Source organism: Lemur catta, chromosome 19 (genome assembly GCF_020740605.2).
Source record: "Lemur catta isolate mLemCat1 chromosome 19, mLemCat1.pri, whole genome shotgun sequence".
NCBI lineage: Eukaryota > Metazoa > Chordata > Mammalia > Primates > Lemuridae > Lemur > Lemur catta.
Window position 1 is genome coordinate 22,396,339 of NC_059146.1, and position 9,106 is coordinate 22,405,444.

Sequence of the window (9,106 nt, forward strand, 5' to 3'; positions counted from 1 at the left end):
TCCCTGTGACTTGAAGGTGGGGAAGGTTGTCTCTAGGGTACTGGTTCTCTCAGCTGCTTGGGTCCCAGGAGTCTCAATCTTTCAACTTCCTTGGTCTCAAGGGTCTGAGTTTCTGGGCCTGCAAGCTCCTGGGTTAGAGAGAAGGGTCTGAGCCTTTGGATCCCTCAATCTGGAGGGTGTGGGTCTCCAGGCCCCTGGTTCACTGGAATTCTGGGGGCTCCACGACCCTAGGCCCAGAGACTACTGAGTATCAGAGGTCTGAGATTCGGATCCTTCAGTCTTGAAAGTCGAGGTCTCTGGGGTCCCTAGGGTCTCCAGATCGTCAAGACTCTCTCACCTGTCCTTTATCCTTCGAATTCCACCTCCAGCACCAAGTCAGAGTAGTGGGTGGCTACCCGTTTCACTGCCCAGCAACTGCGCAGTGGATCTCAGTCGCACCCGCTACCCAGAACCAACAGCACGTGCAGACACCCCTCCAAAATCATTGACAGCTGATGCACACGCAGTGACCCTCAGCCCGCATCCCGCTCCCTCTCCCAATTCGACCTGCACCCTCAGTCTCTGCCCTGCGCATGCGCCATCTCCCCGATTGACACTCGCCGCCAACCCCGGCACCCCCACCTTTAATTCCCACCTGCAACCCCTTTCTAACTCAAGGGTAGAAAAATTGTGCTCTGTAATCCCTTTAACAGCACATAATAATCCCACAAAACCAGGAAATCAGATTGCAGCCACTTCGCCTACCCAGCATCCTGCGGGGAGGGTGGGGGGGCGCGTTACCATAGCAACCACCGTACACGCAGCCCCCGCCGCTCCCGTGCGCAGGCGCAGAAAAGAAACAGGGCAGTGCATTTCGGGAGCTGTAGGCAGAACAAGAGGAGCGGCCGCAGGAGTTGCTGGGAGTTGTAGGCCAAGCCGGCGCCGGAGCCCAGGAGCTTCTGGCGGAGCTGCTGCGTGATGTTCTGGAAGCCTTACGTAGGGCAGCCCCAAGGCCTTGTGGGAGTCGTAGTCTCCAAGTCACTTCCGTGCTGGGTTTCCGCGTGGCAGGCCGTGTGGACGTCTGAGCACCGCGTTCTGCTCCGGTGAGTATTTTCTCCTGCGTCGGATCGGCCCGTGGGTGGTGACACTCGCCTCTGTGATTTCCCAGCGCCTGTGGCCTAGAGGCCTTCTGGCCAGGATCCCTACTTTGGACACTGCGGTCCGGCCTGTCTCTTGCTTGCCCTTCCAGCTCCTTCTCCCCACGTCAGGATAAGACCATCTGCCTGCGCCTGTCCCCACGTCACTCCTTCTCCATCCTTCTGACAAAGCTGCAATCCAGAGGCATCCCTGGGGTCCGCGGCCTGGCTTCTGGGAGCATTTATTATTCCCTCATCCTGTAGATATTTACTGAGCACCGACTCTGTGCGAGGCGGCGGGGGGTGGAGGGGCGGGGGCGGGGAACGAGGCCAACCCTATACCTGCCTTTAAGAAGCTCAGTGGGAGTGACAGCCAGAGTCAGGATCAGGACTGGGCTGGAGGTATACAAGCAGCGCTGGGAGCCCAGCGGAGGCACCCAACCCAGTTTGGGATCCATAAAGTCTTTGAGGGGAAGGCACTTCAAACCTGATAACAAGTCCAAATGGAGTTCCTTGTTTTCTCCCCTCCCTAAATAGCCCCAACATCCTCCCCGGTGCTCAGGCCAAAACCTCAAAATGCTCTTTCATCTCTCTCTTTTATCATCGCCCCACGCTCCACTCCAATCCAAGTCTTGTGCAAGTCCCATGGACTCCACCTTCAAAACAGACCCAGAATTTCATTTCTTCCCACGTCCACTGCCACCACCCCATCCAGTCCTCCACCATCTCGCTGAGTACTGCCATAGCTTTCTCACTGGCCTCCTGGCTTCTGCCCTTGCCCCTTACAGTCGTCCCCACGCAGCAGCCAAAGGAATCCTTTTGAAACCTAAGTGAGATTGTTTCCCTTCTCTGCTCAAAAACCTTCCATGGGTCCTGTCTCCCTGTGAATAAAACTGAAATTCCATATCATGGCCTATAAGGCTCTGCCAACTTGTGCAACTCATGGGCTGCCAGGGGGTCCATTCCACAGGATGTGGACCCCCAGGACTGGGTGACTAGATCTAGAGGGTGAGATGAGTCCAGGGTGACCTTATGTCCTGTCCTGCAAAAGTGCTGGGTGGTGGTGGCTACTCTCAGAAGACAGGAAACAGCTGGGCAAGAACAGCTTTCTGCATTGTGAGGAATAAGTTGTCTGGGCACTTAGCGTCTGAGGGTCTGAAAGGTGCCCCAGAGGGGATCCTCAGTGGGCCATTTGGAGGACCAGCCTAGAGGGACATCTGAATATCATGACTTAGAAGGGCCCACAGGGAGAATGGGAGGAAGGGTGCTGGGCGGGACCTGAGGACATGAAGATGCCCTCCCCAAGAGATGTGAGCAGAAGAAAATTCAAGAGCGCAGACGGAGATTGAGTCAGAAGCCAAAGGAGAGGAGATTTCAAAGGGTGTTGCTCAGCTGTGACTCCTGGGGGCTGCTTGCTGCAGTGACAAAGAGAACAGCCAGTGCAAACACCTGGAGGCAGAAGTGTTTGTTCCTCAGGTGTTTGACAAGACAGTAGAAGCCAGTGTGGCTGAAGGAGAGTGGGAAGGGACAAGGTCAGAGGAAAAAGGAGCCAGATCACTTAGGACCTCATCAGCCATTAGCATAGACTAAAGTGAGACGAGATTCATGGATGTCGAGAAGATACTGGGCAGGATCCCACTGGCTGTTAAGTGGAGAAGAGTGTGAAGAGGAGGGGAGGTAGGGGCAGGGAGACCAGCGAGGAGCCCCCTGCAAGAGCCCCAGAGAGAGATGGCCCAGACTAGGGTGGTGGCCGTGGAGATAGTGAGAAGTGATTGGCTATTTTGAAGCTACAAACAGGATTTACTTCATTCTGTTTGGGCACCTGGAGTTTGAGGTCTGAGGAAGCCCGAGGGGGGTATTTGGAGTAAAGGTCCAGATTTGACATTGCGATTTGGTCATCCACTGGGAGAGTGACAACAGTTGTGAGAGAGAGCTGTCCAGGATCCTGGACCTAAGGCTTCTGGCCTGAGCAGCTGGAAGGACGGAGCTACCCTTTTCTCTAGGAGAAACCTGTTGTTAGAGGAATCAGGAATTTGGGTTTTGAGATGCTTATTAGACATCTGACTGTTCCCTGCCCTTATGGAAATTAGACAGTAAATATACAGTCACATAAAATCCACATATTGTGGTAAATTCTAGAAGCAGCCTGCTCTGAATGAGAAGGAGGCTACTGCCGTAGTCCAGGCTGGAGATGATGATGGCTTAGGGAAGGGGAGACTGAGCCTGGTAAATTTTCATGGCTTCACCAGGCAGGTGGGACCAAGGAGGGTGTGTGTGGCTGGAAGGTTGGAGTCCTGGCTGAGTGGGGAGGAGGGAGGGTGGGAAAGAGGAGAAGAGGTAGGGGTCAAGGGTGGGCTGATCCATGTCTTGATGAGGCCACAGAAGCTTGTGGGGGATTCTGATCCCAGAGCAGAGTTGAATCCAATCCTGCAGGCCCACCCCTCACCCCCAAAACAGATACAACCCGGCTGGTCTCCCTAGAGGCGTGACCCAGGCTGCCTCTGTGTGTCCCTGGAGGTCACCTTGCCTTTCAGAGGATGCAATCGGGACCCATTCCTGGAGACAGTGCCCTAGCCCCTAAAGTGAAATCCAATTGGTCTTTCCTGTTTACCCTCCCCCCCTTCCCCTGAACAGAGCTGCAGTCCCTGGCCTCTGTCTTTAGAGTCACTGGCCCCTCTCGTCCCAAGCTCTCTGAACAGCCCTGGAGGCCCAGGTCAGTGATACCCACCTTGTCCTTCTGATCAAGGGTGTAACATGAGGGGGCCTCCCTGGAGGCCATGCAACTGGTCCTTAACAGACACCCCATCCCATGGACAGGACACTACCTAATTCTAGGTATAACCTGCCCATCTCTTCCTCTCTTTCCTCCAAAACCAATTCCTTAAGCTCCTCTTTTTGGTGCATACTGAGTTCAACCCAAGGAGGCTTTCTGGACGAAGTGGCCTTCCGTCACCAGAACCATGTACAACTCTCCTGTTCCCAGCTCCAGAACAAGCTACTCTGCCCGCACACACCTGCCCCTGGCCTATCCCCAGCAGGGTGTTATCAGGCAGCCTCCCCCAAAGGCAAGGAACCCGCAATCCGGAATCCACGTGTAACCACTCCCCTCTCTCCAGCTCTAGGAGAAGCCGACCCCTCCCGCAATGCCCGCCCCACCGTGCACCTCCTGTCACGCGGCACGAGCTGCCCTCCGCCGCCCGCGCTCGGGACACGCGCTGTGTGGCGCCTGCTTCTGCGCCACCTTCGAGGCCGAGGTGCTGCACACGGTGCTCGCCGGCCGCCTGCTGCCTCCGGGTGCAGTGGTGGCGGTGGGCGCCTCGGGCGGCAAGGACTCCACAGTGCTCGCGCACGTGCTACGCGAGCTCGCACCGCGCCTGGACATCTCGCTGCACCTGGTGGCTGTGGACGAGGGCATTGGTGGCTACCGGGACGCGGCGCTTGCGGCCGTGCAGCGCCAGGCAGCGCGCTGGGAGCTGCCACTCACCGTCGTGGCTTACGCAGACCTCTTCGGGGGCTGGACGATGGACGCTGTGGCCCGCAGCACGGCCGGCTCAGGCCGCAGCCGCTCCTGCTGCACCTTCTGCGGGGTGCTGCGGCGCCGAGCGCTGGAGGAAGGGGCGCGCCTCGTGGGAGCCACGCACATTGTGACGGGTGAGCGCAGGCGCTGGTGTAGTGGGAGGGTGTGCGGGGGTGGCACATGCGCAGGCTGGGGGCGGGCCCTAAAGGGGGACTTAGGCACATGCCCTGGAAGTGGGAAAAGAGACCATGGGCATGACTTAAGGGGAGGATCCCAGTGAGCAGCTAGGGATACGCGTGTGCTCCTGTTTGGGGCTCAAGACACTGGAGAGAAAACGGGGCCAGGCAGGGTGACGTCACAAAGGCTTGGATCTTGGCCACCGCACTGGTCTTTACAGATTGGCAAAGTGGTTGGGGGGTAAAAGTTAGTCTCTGGGAATTAGATCTTTACTTATTTTTAGTTGTTTCTAATATTCTTGGTCTCTCGTGGTCCATCTTTCAGACTCTATCTCTATCTCTGAAAAAGATCTCTTAACTCCTTTTGTTGGCCTCTCCTCTCTTTGATAATTCATTTTTATTCTCTCATCCATTCCTTCAACGAACAGCTGCTCAGTTTTCTACATGCCAGATCCAAACTGTTGCCATAGCAAAGCTCTTAATCTCTCCATACTCCTGTTTCCCCATCCCTAACCCAGGAGTATTAATGGTACCCAAGTCAGAGACTTGTTCTGACCATTAGATGAGTTAGTAGTAGTAAAGTATATATAGCTGTGTGTTATCTATTATTATGTATTACATAATATATATGATATATTTTACATATTTCATATGTGCTATTGTCATCATTGCCAGGCTAGGGCTGAGAATAGAGTTATGTACAAGTTCCTACCTTTGCATGGTTCTCAAATATAAAATTATAAATGCTCCAAAGTGTTAGTGAAGAAAATTACATGGACTATGTGTGCAAAGAGAGAAGAACCCTGTGACATGATGGGAGGGAGTCAGGGAAGTCTTTGAGATCTGAAGGCTCAAGGTGAAGAGGTACATGGGGGTAAGGACTGGGGTGAGGTGGTTGTTGGCCTGCAAAAGCCAGTTTGAGATGCACCAAGTAGCCCAGTGTGGCTGGAGCCCACAGAGCAAAAGGAGGTGAGGCTAGAGGCGGATGAGTTCAGACCTTACCCTTGGGGCAGTGGGGGAACCAGTGAAACTGACATGAAGTGAAGAGAGTTTCAAAGGAATGGAACTTTGACAAGCTTACCCTAGCTATGGTGAGGAACTTAGGAGGGACAAGGACATAGCTAAGGACACCAGTTAGGAGGGAGACAGCTGCGATCGTCTAGGTGAGAAGCAATGGTTGTAGGAAACAGGAGAGAATCAACACATCTGAGGAGTATGAAGGCAAAGGTACCTCTGGGACTCTCTTCTCCCACTGTGCTAGGGCATGGACTCCGGGGAGGGCACCCGAGCTTCATTCACTGGTGTAACCTTGGACAAATCCCGGATCTCTGAGCCTTAGCTTCCTCTGGTGGAGAACGGGAAGAATACTCCTTTCTGCATGAGAGCAGTCTGTATGGAGGAATGAGGTTGCCTTGGGTTTTAAAGTTAATTTATTAGAATCACTTATTGATTGTACTTATAAAAATAATGAAGGCTTCCAGAAAAATCCCTAACTTATAAAGTGATTTTTACTCTTTGTTTATACACTCTATTTTTAAAGGCATATAATAATAATTATTGTAATAATTATTACAAAATCAGGGAGCTCGTAAGTGGGTTTGTAATGACAAGGTGTGGAGCAAATCCAGCCTCCTGTAATTAAGGTGGCTTACAACTTTAAGTCAACAGACACAACTCTTGGACGATAAACATTTAAGTAGATGTAGTTTCCAGTGGCAAACATACCTGATCTCAAGGTCACAGTCCTTTTGGAAAGTCACCATTACTACAAACAAAATTAGAGCAAAGTTCTTGGTGGGTTTTACTATGTACACTGGAGGTTTCTTAACTTCAGCCCTATTAACATTTGAAGCCAGATAATTTGTTGTTTGAAAGCTGTCCTGTGTACGGTAGGATTTTAGTAGCATCCCTGGCCTCTACCCACTGGATGCTCATAGCAACCCCACCCCCACCCCTGCCACGACAGCCAAAAATGTCTCCAGACATTGCCAAATGTCTCTGGGGTTAGGGAAGGAGGAGACAATCGCCCCAGGTTGAGAACCACTGATATAGTCTTAAATATAACTTGACAAGACACAGGACAAGTAACAGATTTAGCTTCAATGATGGTGACTTATGTGTAAATATTTCTCACCGGTCTTTCCAAACAGAGATAACACAGAAACACTGCAGTCGGAAAAAAAAAAAAGATAAAAAAACACTGCAGTCTGTGTTGTCAGAGACACTACCTCAAGAACCATTGCTTTTCTATGGCTGCTGTAGCAAATTACTAGAAGTTTCATGGCTTAACACAAATGTATTATCTGGCAGTTCTGGAAGTTAGAAGTCCAGCAAGAGTCTCACTGGACTAAAATCCAGGTGTCAGCAGGGTTGCGTAGGAGGGTGGGCAGGGGATCCATTTCCTTGCCTTTTCCAGCCTCTAGAGGCTGCCCACACTCCCTGGCTCGTGGTCCCTTCTTCCACTTTCAAAGCCAAGAATGGCAGGTTGAGTCCTTCTCATTTCACATTGCTCTGACCTTACTTCTGTCCTCACTACCCCCACTCTGACTCTTCTGCCTCCCTTTTCCACGTCAGGGATTAGAAGTGATTAGATTCAGCCCCCTGGATGGTCCAGGCTACTCCCCGGGGTTGAAGTCACTGGTTAGCAACCCTAACTCCACCTGCAACTTAAATTCCACTTTGCCCTGTAACCAAACGTATTCACAGGTTCCCAGGATTAGCACATGGACACCCTAGGGGGTGGGAGAGAGAGTAGCCTGCCTACACCAGCTATCTTGAGAATCTCTTGTTAAACGCCATTTTGACTTTTGTGCACAGTTTGAATTACAGTTTTACAGTTTTAACTGAGGCTGAGAAGGTATTAGCAGCATAAAGCACTTTTACTCCCTACGTGTAGGGGCAACTAGCGTAGGATGTGGTATGCAGTAGGTGGGTGGCAAATGAGGGTACCCCCAAGTTGTTCCAGGGGAGCTTGTGTGTGTCTCCCTCTCGTTCTTGCTATGTCCATCTCCGGCCTCCACCTGGCTGCTCTACGATGCCCGGGGGTTCCCTGTCCCGCTGTCCCCATCCCCGTTTCTCTCTGGGTCCTGGCAGCCCTAGGGTGCCCAGGTGGCTCCGTGACCGGCAGCGCCCTCCGCTCCCCACCTCACCTGCCCCCTTCTCTCCCCCACCAGGTCACAACGCTGACGACATGGCAGAGACCGTGCTCATGAACTTCCTGCGGGGCGACACGGGGCGGCTGGCCCGGGGAGGGGGCCTGGGCTCGCCCGGCGAGGGGGGCGCCCTGCCGCGCTGCCGCCCGCTGCAGTTCGCGTCGCAGAAGGAGGTGGTGCTGTACGCGCACTTCCGCCGCCTCGACTACTTCTCCGAGGAGTGCGTCTACGCGCCCGAGGCCTTCCGCGGCCACGCCCGCGACCTGCTCAAGCGCCTGGAGGCGGCGCGGCCGTCGGCGGTGCTGGACCTCGTGCACTCGGCCGAGCGCCTGGCGCTGGCCCCCGCCGCGCTGCCCCCGCGCCCCGGCGCCTGCTCCCGCTGCGGGGCGCTGGCCAGCCGCGCGCTCTGCCAGGCCTGCGCCCTCCTGGACGGCCTGAACCGCGGCCGGCCCCGCCTGGCCATCGGCAAGGGCCGCCGGGGGCTGGACGAGGAGGCGCCGCGGGATCGCGCCCGGCCCCCTGCCTCGGAGGCCATCCCCGCCTTCTAGTGTCCCCAGGTCCCCGGCTGGGATCCTGGGATCCGACGCTCCGGGGGACGGGGGCTGCCTGTACATACCTCTGTGAATAAAGCCGAGTTTCTCTGCCCGGCCTTCCATGTGGGGTTGGGAGGAGGACAGGGAACCAGTGACCTGTAACCCTGTAGCAGCGGGGGGCCCCGGGCTTCTGGGTCTGGGGGAGGAGGGTCCTTGGGGTGGGCTACTGGGACTGAGGGAGGAGGGGGCCAGTTCTAGGACTGGGGGAGGTGGGGCTGGGGTAATAGACACCGGGGTCTCAGGAAGGGGGTGGGGGTGGGGGGGGCTAAACAACTTGTGGTTCCCGATTGAGTGGGAATTAGGGGGGCTGCCTGCCTAGTGCCTCTGCTGGGTTCTGGGCGTGCTCAGGGGGTTCCTAACCCTCCTTGAGCACCAGGTGGCTGCTGTTTTCCTGTTTGCCTGCAGTCACGTGACTTGATGGGCACGTGTCACTCAGGGTTACCAGCATGATGCTTCCTTCCCAGTGCAGCCGGAGCTGCAGCCTGTTATTTCATCCCCACCACGGCCTCACAGGCTATAGCCTGAGGTGTGGCAAATGGCCCCAGGTCACCCA

General features: G+C 54.8%; 1 protein-coding gene across 1 annotated transcript; it reads left to right on the top strand.

Annotated features, from left to right (window-relative positions):
• The first annotated feature begins 922 nt into the window (after window positions 1-922).
• On the top strand, window positions 923-8,706 carry CTU1 (cytosolic thiouridylase subunit 1). Its single transcript, XM_045531014.1, has 3 exons — window positions 923-1,082; window positions 4,232-4,766; window positions 7,982-8,706. The coding sequence occupies exons 2-3, from the start codon at window positions 4,259-4,261 to the stop codon at window positions 8,506-8,508; spliced, it is 1,035 nt and encodes a 344-aa protein (XP_045386970.1). The 5' UTR covers window positions 923-1,082; window positions 4,232-4,258; the 3' UTR covers window positions 8,509-8,706.
• The last annotated feature ends 400 nt before the right edge of the window (window positions 8,707-9,106 follow it).

What these genes read in the sequence shown, in the direction of transcription:
- CTU1 (XM_045531014.1), top strand. Translation starts at nt 4,259, where the DNA reads ATGCCCGCCCCACCGTGCACCTCCTGTCACGCGGCACGAGCTGCCCTC. An exon ending in AGCCACGCACATTGTGACGG is followed by an intron (nt 4,767 to 7,981) that starts GTGAGCGCAGGC and finishes CTCCCCCACCAG; the next exon opens with GTCACAACGCTGACGACATG.